Source organism: Papio anubis, chromosome 17, assembly GCF_008728515.1.
Source record: "Papio anubis isolate 15944 chromosome 17, Panubis1.0, whole genome shotgun sequence".
In the NCBI taxonomy this organism is placed as follows: Eukaryota; Metazoa; Chordata; class Mammalia; order Primates; family Cercopithecidae; genus Papio; species Papio anubis.
Window position 1 is genome coordinate 9,323,836 of NC_044992.1, and position 20,363 is coordinate 9,344,198.

Consider the following 20,363-nt stretch of genomic DNA (forward strand, 5'->3'; position numbering starts at 1 on the left):
CATTTTTAAAATGGATCTGAGCAAGGACATATTGAAGGTTGTTAGTTTGTAGTCCCTTTCTTTTCTTTTCGAGACAGGGTCTCACTCTATTGCCCAGGCTGGAGTGCGGTAGCGCGATCTCTGCTCACTGCAACGTCCACCTCCCAGGTTCAAGTGATTCTCCTGCCTCAGGCTCTTGAGTAGCTGGGATTACAGACATGTGCCACCATGCTCAGCTATTTCTGTTTTGTTTGTTTGTTTGTTTGTTTTTTAGTAGAGACAGGGTTTCACCATGTTGGCCAGGCTGGTCTCGAACTCCTGACCTCAAGTGATCTGCCCACCTTGGTCTCACAAAATGCTGGGATTACAGGCATGAGCCACTATGCCCACCCCCCCCCCTTTTTTTTTCCAAAAAACCAAATTATATGTGGAACAAACTGTGGCCTGCATAACATGGTAGCAAGACATGGGATGAATTGACACAATATTGCAGCTGACCGGATTAGGAATCCTGCAGCCCACCACTGCCTCCAGCAAGACCTACATGTTTGGTAATGTTTATTTTTAGAAGCAAAAGTGGCTGGCGATTTAATTTAAGCAGAACAATTCAAACATGTGTTCCACTTAAACTAAGATAAGATGTCATTCCATTTGACTGTGTGTTCATTTCTATCATTCGACTGTCCTTCCAAACTGATTTTACGATAAGTAGAAACACAAAATTTCCAAGAAAAAATATTTTAAAAAATAACAGGAAACATATTTTGAAATTTCTGTCTTCTTGATTCAAATGAAAAAGAAAGTATGAATAGTCGCACGTACTTTATTGTGTGTGTCAACTAGGAGGAAACATTTTTCTGGATTTTTCTGTCAACAAACCTATGCAGGCAACACATTTTGCCTCCTTTGTAGTTAAAAAGACTTGCTTTCCCCTTTCTTCAACTCCTCTTCCCCTTAGTACTGGCATCCTCCCTCTTTCTTTGGTATCCTTATCAAATTCACTGTCATTAAGAAGCTCTCTTTTATACTAGAGTGTCAATGGTTGATATCTTCGGTAAGCAATATCGCACTTCAAGGTACTGGCATTTTAACAGGAATCAAAGGCTGAAGCCAAAGGTGTTTAGTAAAAGGTGAGATGTGGAGGGGTGGGGATGGAAGCTCTCCCTGGACAACAGTCTCCTGAAGTCCAACCCAGAGGCAGGGTGTACATTGTGAGTGTCAGCGCCTGGCTTGTTTGCCTGTGCAGATGTGGCAGCCATGGACACTGGCTAGCATATGGACACCTTGCCTGGGGCGCCTGATGGGAGATGCCCAGAAACATTCCTGAAGGCTTGTCCAGCAGGGCGAGGAGCAGCTCCTGTTTTCCAAACGCTCTCTGAAGCTTCGGGTTCCGGGAAGCTCTGTTGAGAGTGCTGACTGCCGTTCTGTGCGCGCTGCTTCTCGGTGAATTCCAGGCGGGCTGCCGTGAACCTGCTCATGGCCGTGACCGACACAGCCAGGCAGAGGGCGAAAGAACCCCAGGCGAGGCTGTCAACAGAAGGCACCGTTAGGAGAGGGCTGAGGGCTGTGATTCCGGGACTTCCTGCTGGGGGTCAATCTGGAGGAAAAAACAGCTCCTCGTTCTACTCAATTTGGACCTGCATTTTGGATCACAAATCCCAGAGTCTAGTCAACGTATTGTTTAGCCCAAGGGTTAAGAGAATGGATTCTGGCGTCATTGTGCTGGCTTTGCACTGTGGCCCCACCTCGTATTAACCGTATGACCTTGAGCTGGTTGCTTTACCTCTTTGAATCAGTTTCCTCATCTGCAAAACTGGAATAATATCAGTGCTGCCACCAGGGTGGCTGTGAGGAATTCAATGAGTGAATGCGTGGGACGTATTAATACTTAGTATGGCATCTGCTGCATAGAAGTTTACAAATTGTTGCTGTTGTTGGTTCTAACCCAGGACAGTGGCATTGGTGTCTTTCTTTTTTTTGACGGAGTCTCTGTCACCCAGACTGGAGTGCAATGGCATGATCTTGGCTCATTGCAACCTCTGCCTCCCGGTTCAAGCAATTCTCTTGCCTCAGCCTCCCGAGTAGCTGGGACTACAGGCGTGTGCCACCACATCTGGCTAATTTTTGGATTTTTAGTAGAGACGGGGTTTCACCATGTTGGCCAGGATGGTCTTGAACTCCCGACCTCAGGTGATCTGCCCGCCTTGGCCTCCCACAGTGCTGGGATGACAGACATGAGCCACCGCGCCCAACCAGCATCGTTATTCTTATATCCCCATCCAGACTGTAAGCCCGTTGCATACTGAGATGATGGGCTACACTTTTCATCCTTCATAGAACCCAGCACTGTGTTGGGAACATGGTAATTAGCATCTACTTTATACCAAAGGGTGTTCAAATGTTTGCATTATTATGAGATGAAGAGGTGGACAAAGAACCTAGAGAAGTAAAGCAAAATGTAGGGCTAACCAGAGACACTTCCCCATGGATAATAGTAAGATTAACAATAATAAATAGTCTTGCATGTATGCCAGATGCCGTGATGGGTACCGGGTTATCTAACTGAACACCTCAGAGCGACCCCCTGATGGGGGCACTGTAATAAGCTCCATTTTACAGATGAGGAAACTGAGACACAGAGAAGTTAAGCAACTTGTCCACGACCACCAGTTAGAAAGTGGGACATCCTGGATGCGGCTGCAAACGCTGTGAGTCCGGGTACTGCTGGCCAACTTGCGAGACGTTGCTGCCTCCTGATGCCGTGGGCTCGGTTAACCAGGGACACACGTCAGGGTTCTGGGGTGGGCCTGCCCTTGCTTCATCTTTTCTTTAAGTAGGTGATTATTTTGGTTTAAATGAGGGCAGAAACTCACTGCATCTCTCCACACCCCCACTGAAATGAGAGTAAAGGGATGTGTACTAGTGTGAACAGACAAGGACAAGGAGAATTGGAGAGGAGACACAAGAGGATGGAAACGGCTGGGAGAGGGATGACTAATTCATAGAGTGAGGGATGCGACACAGAAAGTGTCTGCAATGAGGGCCACCCACAAGACAAGAAGGATACCTGTTATATCAGCACCGCTGTATCCTTGAGAGGTGCAGAACCTTGAGGCACAAATACGGCACAAAAAATCCGGCCTTTTCCCCAGTCTCCTCCTTACCACAGACACTCTCCCCCACCTCCCTTTCCCCCAGGAGAGCAAAGTTTTATTCTCTGGAGAAGGTGAATGGAAGGAAAGCCTCCAGATTCAGAGACAGGAGGTCCAAAGGAAGGCAAGGAAGGGGGCTGATCTGAAAATGGGATTGTATGGAAATCTGCACAGGAGTGGGAAGCTGTCCAGCCCTTTCCTATGCCTAACCTCAGAAATGATCAGCCAGGCATACGAGTTCACTCCACTTCCTGCAGATATTGGATGATTCCCTTCTGAAGACACTGACAGGTTGCGGATGGAACCTCTACAAACTGATATATGTGTGTGTTTTTGTGGAGTGGAATTCCAAGATTAAATAGATGGTGCCATACCCAATCACATGCCAAAACAACAACAACAAAAGAGCCTACCAGTAGATAAATGCCAACCCTGCTCCAGAGCTTCCAATTATCCTTGACAATCAAGGATGCCAAGATTGTTGGGGGAAAGGTCCAACAACAAAGTGGGGAGGAGAAAGAATTCTCAAGGAAAGAGATAACACAAGGAACAAAAGAAAACAGCAACAAAAAACAAACCCTTTGGTTAATATCCTCAGAGGAACATGAGAAGAGAAGATGCTGTATCAATAAAACAAGATCAGGATATTATGAAAAAGGAACAGCTAGAAAACAAGGAAGAGCTTGGAAAATTAAAATAAGTGCAAAATAAGAATTCAATAGAAAGACTGGAAGACAAGTAAGGAAAATTTTTCAGAAAATATAATAAAAAGAGAAACAAAATATAAAGAAAGTAATAAGGTCCTTGAATAATAAACCCCAAAGACCTAATATCTAACTAACAAGAGTTTCCTAAAAGGAGAACAAAAAACTGAGGAAAGGAAACAATCAAAGGAATAATACAAATACAAAAATCACCATAATTCCAGGACACGAATATTCAGATTAAAGGCTCCCCGCCCCAACCCCAAGCACATAGATGAAGGATGAATGTGGAGAAAAGAGAATCCTCACCAAAGGATATCATCATGACATTTCAGAACATTGGTCATAAAGAGAAGAAAACAACAGGCCACCTACAAAGGCACATGAATCAGAATGGTGCTGGACTCTTGACAGAAACTATGAATGCTAGAAGAAAATGGAGTACGGCCATCAAAATTCTATGGGAAAATGATTTCTAACAGAGAATTCTGCACTGTGCCAAACGATCAATCAAATATGTAGTATTGAATTTCCAGGCATGCAAGGAGTAAAATAATTTATCTCTCATTGGATCCTTTCTTAGGAAGCTACTGAACGATGTACTCCCAGAAAAGGTAGATGTAAACTAAATAAGATAAGGCAATGGGACCTAAGAAACAGCATTCAAAGATAAGGGAGTGGTGCAGGGAAGTCTCATAACAGCTCTAGACAGTAACCAGCCTGGAATAGGGCTGGAAGTCTGAGGGCTTTGGGGGTTGGAAGTGAAACTGAGAAGCTAATCTGATTAGGTCCACCAAACCTAACCTGCCCTGCTTGCTTTCAGTTGCTTGCTTTTTTTCCTCCCCATGTAACTAAAAGCCACACCACTAAATTCTATAACTTAACCTTCACTGGCTTCCTTACAGATAACATTTATGATGTATATGTCACCATGGTAATGGTTGCTTGTTTTTCAGGAACTTGGGGTAGCTCCTATCCAGTTCAAACTGGTTGAGACCACCGATCCTTCAGCTGATCCTGTGCAAGTGCCTGAGAGGTGGCCTTTTGATGTCAGAAGGCCAAAAACTCTACCCTCAGAACATGCTAATGCTACCATTTCCTGAACATGGATCCTGTGAAAAGCCATGAACCCTGGCTATGCTTGCACAGATCACCAATAACTTTATTTTTCCCCACTGCCAATCACCTTTCCTCTTTGCCTTAGACCACCCCGCTTCTTTAACCCATAAATATCCCTAAGCCTTATCTTCAGGGAGGTGGATTTTAGAGCTGTTCTCCCACCTCCTTATCAGACTGCCCTGTGAATAAATGTTTTATCTGCCCTGTGAATAAATCTTTTGTAAGATCCATCGTCACAGTAACTGGTTTACTAAGCGCAAACAGAATGAACTTGGTGGGTATCAGAAGGGTGGCACAGGGAGAGAATGGAATCGATCGATTTTTATTCTTAGTGCTATTTGATTTTTAACGACCATTTACATACTTCTTTTGCTAAATATTAAGTAATTGAAAGTAATAGAAAGCAAAAACAAAACAAAATGATATTGGAAACAAACAGACCATTCTTCAGGCTCCTTTAGTGTTTGGAATTTGCTTCTATCCATAGCAAAAGGAGTGCAGTACAAATTGGCCAGAGTTGAGAATCCACCTACGATTCATCTGAGTTCTGCTGCAACTAAACTCTCAACTGTGTAAGGTGCCAGTGATAGCCCCTCAGAACCAACAGCCCTAATTCAAAGGGGGGCAGCTAAGTGACAAACAGGTGGAGGGACAGGTGCCCAGAGAAACAGTTGTAAAAATTAACATCTTCAGACTGGGAAGATGAAGACTAAGAAAAGTTCAGACTCTAACAACTCATGAAGCATATGGCTCACAGTAACACACATGCGTTCACTGAATCCGAGAATAGTAGGATGAGGGAGTGAGCCCTGAACGTGTTATGCGTTTTACAAAGAGGAAAGTAACATAAGAGGTTGTTATATAAGATGAAAATGTAAGTTATGTACATCTATTTTTAAGATACGACATGCTTCAGAGGTCCACATCAAAGAGAACCCCTGTGGTCTTGCAGAATGTGGTCGAGTCCGTTAGAGACAGAATTCCCATGTCATGACCTTGTCTTTGTATTAGAAACAGGGGCTGGATCTCCCCCCGTTGAAGTATTTATTAGGAGTTATAGATCAAGACACTTCCTCCCACATCATGTTTAAGAATTGAACATCAACAATGTCTCCATTTCTCGGGGACTTTACTAGTTGCAAAGAGTTTTATAAACATAATCTCTTTAAATCCCTATACAAATGTTTGAGGCAGGTATCCTCACTTTATAGATGAGGGAATTGGCTACAGATGGGTCACAGAATTCACCCAAAGTCACATACCGGCAGATGCCAGCACCATGACGAAGGTTGGTCATCCTATAAAACTTATGTTTGGCCGGGCGCGGTAGCTCACGCCTGTAATCCCAGCGCTTTGGGAGGCCGAGGCAGGCGGATCACAAGGTCAGGAGATCGAGACCATCTTGGCTAACATGGTGAAACCCTATCTCTACTAAAAAATACAAAAAAAAAAAAAAAAAAAATTAGCAGGGCGTGGTGGCAGGCGCCTGTAGTCCTAGCTACTCAGGAGGCTGAGTCAGGAGAATGGTGTGAACCTGGGAGGCGGAGCTTGCAGTGAGCCAAGACTGTGCCACTGCACTCCAGCCTGGGCGACAGAACAAGACTCCATCTCAAAACAAACAAACAAACAGACAAACAAAAACTTACGTTCATCTTTATGTGCATCTCTCCTGACCCTCCAGGACTTAAGCACCATGACCAAGCAACTTACCAATATGACCAGCCATAGTCCCAGGTCTGAGGCTTCCAATCTTCTGGTCCAAGGTTCACAGTGATTTGAAAAATGGTTGTGTACATCATGTGGGCCACCATGCCTAGGAGCCCTGCACAAGGAAAGCTCTGTGAGCCACAGTTAAGAACACACATGATGGAAGAACTCTATGCTGCATGTTTTGGCTGTAAGGAGCTCTCTAGCATTCATAAAGTCCTTTTGATGTATCTGCATATATTCATCCTTAAACATTCCGCTGGACATCTCTTTCCCACAATTGAAATTGAAGAGACATCCAGAAACACACAATCGAGGAGGACCTGTCAGAACCTGGGCAGGAGTCTCTATGGCCTGGTTCCTTCCTAAGAAGATCAGAAATTGGATTTTATCATCCCATTCGCTGAGGATAAGACTTGAGGGAGGTGGGCACGGTGGCATGCATCTGTAATCTCAGGTACTCGGGAGGCTGAGGAGGGAGGATTACTTAAGCTCAGGGGTTTGAAACCTCTGTGGGGGGACCTCATCCCAAAATAAATAAATAAGTAAAATAAAATAATGAAAAGGGACATTTAAAAAAAGGACTTAGAAAGATGCATTATACTTATCAGGCACAACAACAATGTACAAATTGGCCTGTTACATGATTAACTTAACATGAGTAACTTTTCGTATCCAGTTTGAGGACTAAAGGAAGTCATTCGTTCAGGGTTCTTTCTCCCTGGAAAGGCCCTCTTAGGAGACCCAACTAAGTGGCTTTAAAAGTTGCTTGGAGAACACAGAAGTAGAACTAAAAAAAAGGAGTTATTTATTTTAATGGAATATTTATGCCAAATGTGGATACTTTTTTTTAAACTACCATCTATTGAGTACTTTTTCTATATTAGGTGCACTCTTACTTAGTCATTGCCAAAGTGTTTTGAGATACATTATAGTGTTCTGTCTTAGAGAAGTTAAGTAACTTGCCTGAGGTCATACAACCGTTAAGGAGATGTCTGCACCTGGGCAGGATCCCTCCACAGACTCATGCCTAAGCACTGTTTTCAGTGAAGTGATGTCAGCTGTCAGAGCCAGGGCACCCTCTTCCCTGGTTGTGATAAAGATACACGGATAAATTTCACTTTCCATCTGTGCCTAGCCCCTTTTCCTCTGTCACCCTAGGAATATTGTCTCCATCCAGTGGAATTCATTGGTGACTGATCCAGTGGACCACCTGCCCTGCTCAAATGGCCATTGATGGGAAAGAGCCAGCCTGTTCTATGGCAATGAGCATGTCCAGCCCGACGCTCTGCTTTCCTTCTGGGGCAGCCTGTTCCAAGGATGCTGTTGGAAAGTACCTGCCAGTACCATGAAGATGGCTACCAAGGCATCCACCCTGAGGCAGTCAAACCCAGGGCTGCGACAACTCACTCTGGAGCCCAGGAGGATGGCGCTTGTCAGTATCAGAACGATATCCAGGACCTCACCCCCGATGGACAGCCACAAAACACCTGCCAAAGAAAAGGGATGTTGGAAACGCTGGGCATTTCTAATTCAGAAGTACTAAAATGTTCAGTCCTTTGATTTAGCTCATTTCTAAACAAAACATGAAAAACAGACATGCTGGAGTGAAAATCACAGATGCCTCTCTGCTGAATCTTAGAAAGCTGGCAATGGAAAGGCACTCCTCAGGGCTGAAAGAGACAGTTGTAGGGATTGCCCATAGCTGAGTGGAGGGGGGTAGAGTGGGGGAAACTAAGCAAAACCCTGCTGTGAGGGCATGAGTGGTGCTGCGGGTCTCCACGCCCTGGCTCAAAAACTACCATTGTGTCTGGAATTGGTTCCTGCCAGTGGGTTCATGGTCTCACTGACTGAAAGAACAAAGACACCGACCTTCGCAGTGAGTGTTACAGCTCTTAAAGGTGGCACAGACCCAAAGAGTGAGAGGTAGCAAGGTTTATTGTGAAGAGTGAAAGGACAAAGCTTCCAGACAGTGGAAGCGGACCTGAGAGCGTAGCCGCTGCCCGCTGGGGTGGCCAGATTTTTTATTCCCTTATTGGCCCCACCCATGTTCCATTTCTGTCCTATCAGAGTGCCCTTTTTTCAATCCTCCCCACGATTGGCTACTTTTAGAATTCTGCTGATTGGTGCATTTTACAGAGCACTGATTGGTGCGTTTTACAGAACGCTGATTGGTGTGTTTTACAAACCTCTTGTACGACAGAAAAGTTCCCCAAGTCCCCATTAGACCCAGGAAGTCCAGCTAGCCTCACCTCTCACCATGATGTTTTGATTTTACCAGGAGATATCATCTTTGCCTTTTGCAAGAAAAAGATGTACAAACATCGGGGCGGAGGGTCTGTGAGTTGGAAAGCCCTGCCTGCAGGTACCAAAACCTCATTTGTTTCTGTGGAAGTCACTTATTTACCTTCTGGAGAGGATCCCACCTGTGGCTTCAAGGAACTCTGTTGGCAGTGGAGGGCAGTGGAGAAAGGGGACAGAAAGGGAAACTCATCTTTGCAAAAGGACTCCGCTAAGGCAAGTTAGGTAATGAAGACACAGCAATGAATAGACGTGATCCATACCTTCACAAAACCTCTACTCCAGCTGGGAGAACAGACACTAAGAAAGTAATTACAAAGATACTGAGTGTTAGGGAGCTTTAGAGAGAAGAAAAACTGCTCTAGGCAGTGGTGTGCTGAAGCACATCTCACAGCTCTGCGTTCATCTTGCAACTGAGAGCTGTGTTCATCTTGCAATTGACATTGGCTGTGGTGGGAATATTTACACCGTGGAACATGGCCAATGCTGCCAATCAGGGCTTCCACTCACGCTACAAAGTAGGCTGTTAAACATTTGCTAGCACACCACTGGTTATAGGGCACAGGAAGAGAGCCTGTGGTTCTACCTTTTGGACTTGACTTCATGGAAAAATCATCAATGACTCCCTCATCATTTCCCCTATGCCCAATAAAACTATAAAAATAGTCTAAGCTATGAGGAGTGCTGGTGGGCAGAGCGTGAGTAAGGTATTTACCTTGTTCTTCAGCTGGCACTACGCTCTGGAAACTCCTACACTTTTCATCTGAAAGATAAAAATGCATCCAGAAGTGGGTTACCCTTCACAACCAGGGGGCAAAATGGTGTATTTCCAGCCCCTTAACTGGATGAGGAATGGGGAGTGTGCAGACTGCTTTACTTCACGTCAGGGACATGAGCTGCCCCTCTGTGTGGAAGCATGATATAATCCACCCTATTGGACTCTGGCTTGGCCACGTAACACTCTTTGACCAATGAACTGGGAGCAAAAATGAGATGGATCTGAGCAGCTTTAAGAGCCAATGTGTTTTCCCCTGGTTCTTGTTCCCTTGCTCTGTGATCCCAGAGGCCCATGTCAAGAGGGAGTCTCCATCAGCCCGGGTCCCTGAATAGCTACAATGAGGACAGACCCCTTGCCAACCTGAAAAGTCTATACAGAATGAGCTAAAAATAAATGTGTTGGCTTGAAGCACTGGAATTTGGGGGGTTGTTTGTTATTGCAGCCTAACCTAGCCTATCTGGACTAATACTGCAAGTCTTAGACCAGGGGTTCTCAGCTTTGGAAATAGCATTCATCATGATATGAATCTGAAATAATTGGCTTCTCGTTGAAGGGAAATGATCAAAGTTTGCAATTTATTTTTAAATGAGTGAGAGCAGATTCAGAGCCATGTCTGTTGCTAAGACTCTTAGCATGCGAGTCACACATTTGCTTGCATTTCTTCATGCTTTCTTGACTATGAAAGAAAGGGAGGAATCGTTGTGCATGTACCAGGTATTGGGCAGAACCCACCACCAGACTCATTTATATTTTCCAGAAGGACAAATATTATTTGTATGTGAGTGTCATCTGTCAGGTTGCACACATCAGGTGAAAAATCTTGAGTTACAGCCTTAGGTATGCAGTTCCCTTTAAAATTCGAAGTCCATGGATATCCACTTGGTGTGAAGATGTCACCAAATTCTGGTTTTGGGGGTGACAGATGGAGGATTGAGACCATGGCAAGTCACCCTCTGAGGTCCTGTCCCAGCTGAGTGTCCTGCTCTCTCTCTACTAACACGTCGGCCCAAAATAGAATCATGGACTGTTGAGTGGGAGCAGCCTGGGAAATCCTCTGGTTCATGCCCACACAGTTTAGAGCAGTGCATTCAAGGGCCTCTGAGGGAAAGTGACTTACTCAAGACAGCGCAGGTAGAGGCAGTTTCCTTGTTAGATCTCAGGGCTGCAGAGCCCGGGCCCAGTGCTGTCCCGCTACATCACTGACTTAATGCAATCAAGGAAAGGTGCCGGGGGTGCAAAGTTGCCTGAGACAAGGGAGCCGCCCCCAGTCTGACCCTGGTGGGAGCTAAAGCAGAGCACGGCGTGAAAGCTATGAGGCATTTCCCATGGACTCGTCAAAGCAATGGCATTCTTATCACCAGAATAGATCCAGTAGTCCCCACCTTAGCCTTGCTTTGAAGATTACATGAAACCATACTTAGGAAAGCTTCTACCACAGTTCATATGCATTTAAACCTTATTAGAATAAAATGAGTTCTATTAGAGTATTTTTGCGGTGGTTAGCATGAACCATTTATTTATTTCCAGACTCTAAGCAACCCCAAGGGCAAGCTACCGTTGCTGGAAGATTCCAGAAACAGAGGAAGTTTAGGGAGCATCTGTAGACTTCAAGAATTTTTTTTTTCTTTCATGGGAGAGAAAATCCCAAGTAATTTAATTTTCCTATTCAAGAACTCTCCATAGCCCCCTATTTCCCCTCTAGCATCAAGTCTAAATTCCTCCTGTTAGCTTTTATGTCCTCTCTCCATCAACCTGACTTCCCAACACAGAGCCCATCTTTTTGCCTCCCCAGCACCACCCAGCATTCACCTTCCACCTCCTCAGGGTCCGGTAGTGTCTTAGTCCTGTAACAAATTACCATAGACGGGGTTGTTTATCAACAACAGGAACAGCTTTTCAGATCTGGAGCCTGGAAGTCTGAGATGCCTGCATGGTTGGGTTCTGGTGAGGGCCCTCTTCCAGGTTGCAGAGAGCTTCTTTTATTTTTTTTTTATTTTTTGAGACAGGGCCTTGCTCTGTCACCCAGGCTGGAATGCAATGGATCACAGCTCACTGCAGCCAAAATCTCCTGGGCTCAAATGATCCTTCCATCTCAGCCTCCCAAGTAGCTAAGACCAGAGGTGCACGCCACCACACCTGGCTAATTTTTTTTTTTTTTTTGTAGAGATGGAGCCTCACTATGTTGAGCCAAGGCTGGTCTCAAACTCCTGGGTTCAAGCAATTTGCCCACCTCAGCCTCCCAAAGTGTTAGGATAATAGGCAAGGGCCACCATGCCTGGCCAGCAGACAGCTTCTTGTAGTAACCTCGCATGGTGGAAAGAGATCTGGCTAGCTCTCTAGCCTCCTCTTATAAGGGCACTAACTCCATCCGTGAGGGCTCCACCCTCATGACCTAATCACCACCCAAAGGCCCCCACCTCCTAATACCATTACACTGGGGTTAGGGTTTCAGCATATGAACCTGGGGAGGGGACACAAATATCCAGTCATAGCACATGGGAAGGATGATATGTGTGCAAGCATACGCTTCTGGCAGTGCATGTCTAATCCTTATAAACCTTAACATTTGCTGTGCCCATCCTCGTGAAACTCCAAGTACCTATGGGCCTCATTCCTTCACACTCCCGCACCGCCCCTCCGCTGAGCTATAGGGAGAAGAGAAACCCAGGTTGGGGTGATGATGGAACCATTTCCTGGAGCTTCTCCACTGGGACGCTTTCTGACTCAAATGTGCAGCCAGGGATTCGTGTGTCACATGATTGTCCATCCCAGGGGCCCCGAGGGAGAATATTTACACAGCCTGGGGTTGACGGCAACAGGATCGAGGACCTGTCAGTCCGTGGGCAGCCACAGTGGCGTCCGCAACATTAGAATTAAGTCACTTCGGATTAACGTGATTGGACATTTCTCCTGGTTGATTCTCTGATGTCAGCAGCAGTACCATGGTCACCGAGGAAATAATTCATCTGAGCCTCCCCAGTTATACCAAGGAGGTCACCAAAGCACTGGCAGCACCTCAGTCGTCACACCCCGTTCTCTCTCGGAGAACTTGGGGGCTGATGCAGAGCCTTCTTTCACGTCGCCTCATCCAGTCCTAACCATACCCTGGCGAGTCAGGTCAGCAGGTTGGCAGCAGAAGGATACCACAGGCAATGTGTGCCATTTACATCCACAAGGCCTGGCATCTCTGCATGGTCCTGCCATGGCCAGTCATCGTCGCAAGTTTCCTGGCCTCTCTGAGCCTCACTTTCCTCATCTGCAAAATGGGTCTAATAAAAGGACTCTGATGAGAAATTTGTGAAAGTATTTTGTGAACTGCATTCCACAGTTATTATTTATTTATTTATTTATTTATTGACGGAGTCCCACTCTGTTGCCAGGGCTGGAGTGCAGTGGCACGATATCACTGCAACCTCTGCCTCCTGGGTTCAAGCGATTCTCCTGCCTCAGCCTCCAGAGTAGCTGGGATTACAGGCACCCGCCACTATGCCCAGCTACTTTTTTGTGTTTTTTAGTAGAGACAGAGTTTCACCATGTTGACCAGGCTGATCTCAAACTCCTGACCTCGTGATCCGCCCGCCTCGGCCTCCCAAAGTGCTGGGATTACAAGCGTGAGCCACCGCTCCTGGCCTTTCCACGGTTTTGAGTGTTGGGTTATTAATAAAGGCAAGTACAATGATCTCGATTTTATGGACCTGGAGGAGACCAGGCTCACACGAGTTGGTAGAGTCAAGAATTAAAAACCGGAGTTTCTCACCTAAGACCTCAGAGGCCTTTACTGAATCGCTTCTTGTCTTTCTACCTAATGCACCGAGGAGTGAAGGTCTAACTTGTCCTTTAAAGAGAACTGCCTTTCCCACCAGGAATAGAGATGAGGCCAGCACAGAGCAAGGGCTGGGCAAAGAGAAGGTGGAGGCCAGCCAAGGAGATTAAGAGAATTCAGAATGGCTTAGACGGGTGAGTTTAGCTTGGGCCCAGAGTCAGAGCCTAGTGACCCCTTTGATGAATACGAATCCTCAGAAATGGGGTTCCTTTTGAATAAAGCCAGCAGGATTAAAAGAAAAAATCTGTATAAATCCCATGAAGCCGGGGAGGGAGGCGGGTGTTACATAGCTCGAGTGCTTCAGCAGCCAAGCAGGACAGCAAGCCAACCGAGGAAGTGGCGTCCAATCCCTCCGTGCCTGACTCTGACATCCTCTGTCAGTGTGTTCTCCTCCGACCCCCACTCCGCCCCTGTCCTTTCTGAGATGCCTGGGTCCCTCTGCCCTGAACTTTTTGAGTTTAGCAGAACAGCATAGAATCTAAAATCCACGCATTTTGTCGATGCACAGACTCGCCTAAGGAAAAGAACATTTCATGTAAGTACCGCCTGGGCCAGGAATGTTTGCCGCAAATTTTCATTTCAGAGTGTGGGATCAAAGGTGTGGGTTCCCTTTAAAGACATTCTAGGCACTGGGGAGAAAGGATAGAGTTCTTGGGGGTGGCTTGGGCAGAGGAGGTCTTAAAATGGCACTTCAGGTGGCCGGACGCAGTGGCTCACGCCTGTAATCCCAGCACTTTGGGAGGCCGAGGTGGGTGGATCACGAGGTCAGGAGAATGACACCATCCTGGCCAACACGGTGAGACCCCGTCTCTACTAAAAATACAAAAAAAAAAAAAAAAAAAACTAGCTGGGTGTGGTGGCGGGCGCCTGTAATCCCAGCTACTCAGGAGGCTGAGGCAGGAGAATTGCTTGAACCTGGGAGGAGGAGGTTGCAGTGAGCAGAGATTGCGCTGCCACTGCACTCCAGCCTGGGCGACAGAGTGAGACTCCGTAACAAACAAACAAACAGACAAACAAAAAAAAGCACTCCAGGTAAGGGCTTCCTGGAGGGTCAACTTTTAGGGACACGGAGCCCATTCAGAAGGAAAACACACAGGGAGACCCCACGGGGCAGCAGAGCTGGGGCAGTCAGACGCCCAGAAACCGCTTTCCTGGACTTGTTTAGGGCCGAGGCACATCCTCCCAGGATTGGAGCTCTGCTCTCCTCACCCCTCCTGACCCTCTCTCCAAAGGACTGTTTGGGCTCCAGCCCGTTTCCCTCCAGTTTGAGCCCTTTTCTTTCTTATGCCCCAAATCTCCTAAGTACTGCGACAAATCAGACTAAATGGCAGATGCCTTTGTGCTGTAGTCACCAGTTGGGAGCCCCAGCCACACTGTGCAGCACACATAATTTTTTTGGCTCATGCCATTTTTTAAAGATATTTTAAAATTCAGAAATTGGACAAAGAAATCCAAACATCTTGCTTCCCTTGAAGAATCAGAGCATCTGATAACACCGTAGCGGGCTTACAAGTGCACACGAGCATGAAGCTCATGGGAGCGAGAGGCTGCTGCTTTAGCTGAGGTATGGAGGTTCAAGGTCACCGGCATTCCCGTAGCCCAGCTCCACGCACTTTTGCTAGGACCTCCTATAAGCATTTGAGTTTGTAACTCCTTGATGTGTAGCTTTTGTTTTGTCCTCTAACATGTTTGGTATTACTTTATTCATTATGGACTAAAAATAATTAGTTAATTATTAATTCATTCTAAACTTTTTTGCTTTAGAAAAACAAGTAGGAGTGGCGGAGATGATCGGGGGAAGATGTCCTTCTTTCTTCCTTCTTAATAAAGTGACGACAATATTTAGAGACCCAGGTGTACCTGGATGACCTTAGTATATCAAGAAATATGTAAAATGTGAGCAGAGGTGTTTTGTGTGTTTGTGTGTGTTTGTTTTCCTTCCGCTTTTAAGTTCCGGGGCACATAGGCAGGATGTGCAGGTTTGTTACATAGGTAAACGTGTGCCTTGGTGATTGAGTAGAGATTTTTTGTTTTTAAATGATAGGCACAACATTGTTCATCAATAATTATAAGAGTTGTTGCCCTTCAGTTAAGGTGTGTGCATTGTGGGGTAACAGGCAAAGTCAGGGCTAAGTGTTATGCAATTTGAGTTCCAAGCCCAGCTCCTTCAGCTCCTACCTGTGCACTCTTCCGTGGGTCATGGGTCACTCACATCTCTAGAACTCAGTCTTCTCATCTGTAAAATGGCTCTAGTGTTCCAGGTCAGCCTTTCCCAAAGTGCGTTCCACTGAACAATCGTCTTATAGAATATTAATCCTTATTAGACATAAAAAGCCTCTTCTATGCACCATAAATTTGGGGAAACACTGGAATATATAACGTTAAACAAGTTTCTGTATCGGGGGACTTCTCAGAGATTTTGATGTGCTAATGTGTGTCGTGAATTTTCAAGAAGAAAATGTAATGTAATGTGGAATCTTTTCCAATTTGTTGGATTTCCAGACACTTTTTGTTTACTTTCACAAGGAGCATCTCAAAAGGCATCTCTGTGGAGTAATCTTTGAGGACATCCGGTGAGATACTTATGAAGAGCTCTTTCTGTCCTGATGCAAGAGTATAGTCACATGTAAGTCAGAAAGAAGTTGCTGTGGTTTGAATGTCCCCTCCCAAACTCATGTTGAAATTTCACCCCTGGTGTAGCAGTATTGAGAGGTGGGAGCCTTAAGAGCTGCTTGGGTCATGAGGGCTGTGCTCACGCGAATGGATTAATCCATTCATGAATTAATGGGTTCTCATGAGAAGTGGGACTAGTGGCTTTGTAAGAAGAGGAGGAGAGGGCCGAGCGAGAATGTTAGCACGCTCAGCACCCTCGCCATGGGCTGCCCTGCACCTCCCTGGGTCTCTGCGAAGAGTCCTCCCCAGCAAGAAGGCTCTCTCACCAGATGTGCTCCCTTGACCGTGGATTTCCCAGCTTCCGTAATTCTCAGTAATACATTTCTTTTCTTTATAAATTACCTAGTTTCTGGTATTCTGTTCTAAGCAACAGAGAATGGACGAAGACAGAAGTCAAGAAATGCATCCTTTATTTCCGCTTACTGTTGTCCATGAATCACGGAGAACACTAACCCTCTTTAGATTCAGTGTGTGCTCCTGACAACATAGGAAAAACCCTTCAGTGGTGTGTGTGATCCAGGAAAATGTGCACGTGCATGTGTGTCTCTGTGTGTGTGCGTGTGTGTCTGTGTGTGCGTGTGTGTGCGTGTCTATGTGTGTGCGTGTCTGTGTGTGTGTGCGTGTGTGTATCTGTGTGTGTGCATGTGTCTATGTGTGTGTGCGTGTCTGTGTGTGTGTGCGTGTGTGTATCTGTGTGTGTGCATGTGTCTGTGTGTGTGTGTGAAGTAAACACTCTGGGTTTGCAGAAGTGCCAAGCAGACCTTCCTCTAGAGGAAGGAAACTGAAACAGCCTCACACATCTCTTACTCCTGCTTTCAGCTCGTTTTAGGCTGAGAAGATGCCACCACTACCACCACCACTACCACCACCACCACCACCGCCACCACCGCCACCACCACCACCATCACACACACGCTGAGTTACACACACCAAGCTCTTGTTGCCCAAGCTGGAGTGCAGTGGTGCAGTCTCAGCTCACTGCAACCTCTGCCTCCCGGGCTCAGGCGATTCTCCCGCCTCAGCCTCCCTAGTAGCTGGGATTACAGGCACGCATCACTACACCCAGCTATTTTTCGTATTTTTAGCAGAGATGGAGTTTCACCATGTTGACTGGTCTCCAGCTCCTGACCTCAGGTGATCCGCCCGCCTCAGCTTTCCAAAGTGCTGGGATTATAGGCGTGAGCCACCACGCCTAGCCTGTATTCTTTTTCTTTAAAAAAAAGTTTCGGCAGGGCACAGTGACTCATGCCTGTAATCTCAGCTACTGGGGAAGCTGAGGCAGGATAATCGCTTAAAACCCGGGAGGTGGAGGTTGCAGTGAGCTGAGATTGTGCCGTTGCAATCCAGCCTGGGCAACAAGAGGGAAATTCTGTCTCAAAATAAATAAAATAAAATAAAGAATACAGACCTCTAGACTCCACCCTGGTTCTCTTAAATTAGAACCTCTAGGACTGGGTGCCTGGATTTACAATCTCCTTGGGTGATACATTTGATAACTGGTGTGACGCCTATATAGAGCTGTGGAAACAGAAGTACTATAGGCAGTCTTCATACGAGAGCTTGGAATGGAGGTGGAATTTCCCAAGTGATTTGCCTATAAGTATGGTGAATACAGTTTCCACACCAAAATTCTGGAACTGTCTTGGAAATCCTCCAGGACGCAGGGTCCTGAGACTTTTGCATCTGTCCATGAAGGTAGAGAAGAGACTCAGGAAGATAGCACTCCCTGAGAAGAGAGGAACTGGGAAGGTCCCTAAATAGCCTTAGCTCCAGGCGCTATGGCAGTGTCTGTACCACAGTTAAAGCACAAGACACAGGCACTGACCCGGATACATGGTAGGGTCAGTCAGGCTGGGGACTGCCCCACAGTGGCCACCGTGGGGAGAGAGGGTGGTGGGGAGGAACATACAGCATCTCAGAGTGTTTTTTTTTTTTTTTAGACAGGGTCTCGCTCTATCATTCAGGCTGGAGTGCGGTCACACGATCATGACTCACTGCAGCCTCAACCTCCTAGGCTCAAGAGATTCTCCCAGAATAGCTGGGACCACAGGCACACCCCACCATGCCCAGCTAATTTCTTTTAAACAAAGCTTTTGTAAAGAGAGGTCTCACTATGTTGCCTACGTTGCCAGGCTGGTCTCTAACTCCTGGTCTCAAGCAATTCTCCTGTCTCAGCTTCCCAAAGTGCTAGGATTACAGGAATGAGCCACTATGCTGGGCCTCAGGGGGTGCATTCTTGTTGCCTTTTACTTAAGCCTCAGGAATAAAAAACAAATGCTATGAGAATGGAAAAAGAAAAGGCAATAAGAAACTCCAGGAAAAGTACAAAGCTGCACAAGAAATTTACTGTAATAAGCTGAGGTCAGGAGAGAAATGGGGATGGGAGGAGGATTCCTCCTTTTTCTGCCTTGGAGGTTTTGCTTCCCAAGCAGAAAGGGGGGAGTATTCTGTCCCTGAGCATGGGTTTACAGCCAGGCTGCCTAATATAGAAGAGTCAAATTCCTCCCTCCTGAATTCTTGGAGAGGTAAAAACACTCTTCTTCTTTTAAAGATTTACTCCAAGATCATTCCAAGTGCAGGAGAAATAACAGGGACGCACCTCTGAGTTGGGTCAGGGCCACCTTTCATTCCCAAATAATTTTAAATACCAGGGATTGGGTGACAAGAGCAAATGAGAAAAGCTAATTTTAATAAACACTTGGAATGTGCCAGGCCCTATTGCAAGCACCGTATGTGAATCTGGTCATTTCATCTTTGCAATCACTCTTGGAGGTAAGTACTGCTATTATTCCCATTTTATAGATGAGAAAACCGAGGCTCAGAGAGGTGAAGGGACTTACTCAAGGATACCTAGACAGTCAGTGGAGATGCAGGATTTAAACCCAGACAGCCTGGCTTCAGAGCCCCTGCACCATCCCACACCTGTCACCCCCAGAATCTGCAGGATTCAAACCCAGACAGCCTGGCTCCAGAGCCCCGGCCCCATCCTGCACCTGTCACCCCCAGAATCTACAGGTTTCGCTCACCTTCACCATTGAGGCTCTCCTCGCAGGACTGCCAGAGCCCCACGTGGAACCCACGCTGAATGAACTTGTCATCGCCCAGCTCCCAAATGTACAGGACAGCCTGGCTGTCGTTGTCCATCCTGCCATTGCTGCTGTTGTCCGGTTTGAAGTGAATGCAGTGCTGCCCTCCCGGCTGGTCCTGGCACAGCGGCTTCACCACCCGCCGGATCCCCTCACACCAGTGGCTGCTGACCACGGCCGTGAGGGAGAAGGCGAAGGCGAGGCAGATGGGGAGGAGGAGCAGTGCCTGCTGCTGCCTGGTCCTGTCCATGGCTGAGTGAGGTGTGTGGGGCAGGATGAGCTGTGAGGCCCTCTCCTCCCGCCTCGTCGCAGTACCTGCCCCTCAGCTCTGCCATCTGGCATCCTCACACAGCCTCCTCTCACGTCCCCCTGGGGAGTTGCATGTGCTGCCACACCACATCCAGAGGCACGGAGCCGGGGCACGGTCCTGTCAAGGGTGCTGGCCCTGCCATTCTCCCCAGGAGGTAGGTGTGCAGGAGGGCATTGTTTTTTGTCGGTTTGCTTTATTTTATTTTATTTTATTTTTTGAGACGGAGTTTCGCTCTTGTTGCCCAGGCTGGAGTGCAGTGGCATGATCTTGGCTCACCTCAACCTCTGCCTCCCAGGTTCAAGCGATTCCCCTGCCTCAGCCTCCCAAGTAGCTGGGACCACAGGTGCATGCCACCATGCTGGGATAATTTTTTTGTATTTTAGTACAGATGGGGTTTCACCATGTTGCCCAGGATGGTCTCGATCTCCTGACCTCGTGATCTACCCGTTTCGGCCTCCCGAAGTGCTGGGATTACAGGCGTGAGCCACCGCGCCCCGCCAGAGGGCATTGTTTTTAATTGTGGTAAAACACACATAACGTGAAATTAACCATCTCAACCATTTTTTTTTTTTCTCTTTTTGAGACAGAGTTTCATTCTGTTGCCCAGGCTGGAGTGCAGTGACACGATCTTGGCTCACTGCAACCTCCACTTCCTGAGTTCAAGTGATTCTCCTACCTCAGCCTCCCAAGTAGCTGGAATTACAGGCGCCCACCACCATGCCCGGCTAATT

The 20,363-nt window shown here is 46.7% G+C and overlaps 1 protein-coding gene across 1 annotated transcript; it reads right to left on the reverse strand.

Annotated features, from left to right (window-relative positions):
- Nucleotides 1–313: 313 nt before the first annotated feature.
- GSG1L2 (GSG1 like 2) lies at nucleotides 314–19,845 on the reverse strand. The gene is made up of 5 exons (XM_017950347.3): nucleotides 19,263–19,845; nucleotides 9,678–9,725; nucleotides 7,999–8,151; nucleotides 6,665–6,776; nucleotides 314–1,506 (listed from the first exon to the last, which is right to left on the reverse strand). Exons 1-5 carry the CDS (start codon nucleotides 19,570–19,572, stop codon nucleotides 1,248–1,250), a joined length of 882 nt encoding a protein of 293 aa, XP_017805836.2. The 5' UTR covers nucleotides 19,573–19,845; the 3' UTR covers nucleotides 314–1,247.
- Between the last annotated feature and the right edge of the window lie 518 nt (nucleotides 19,846–20,363).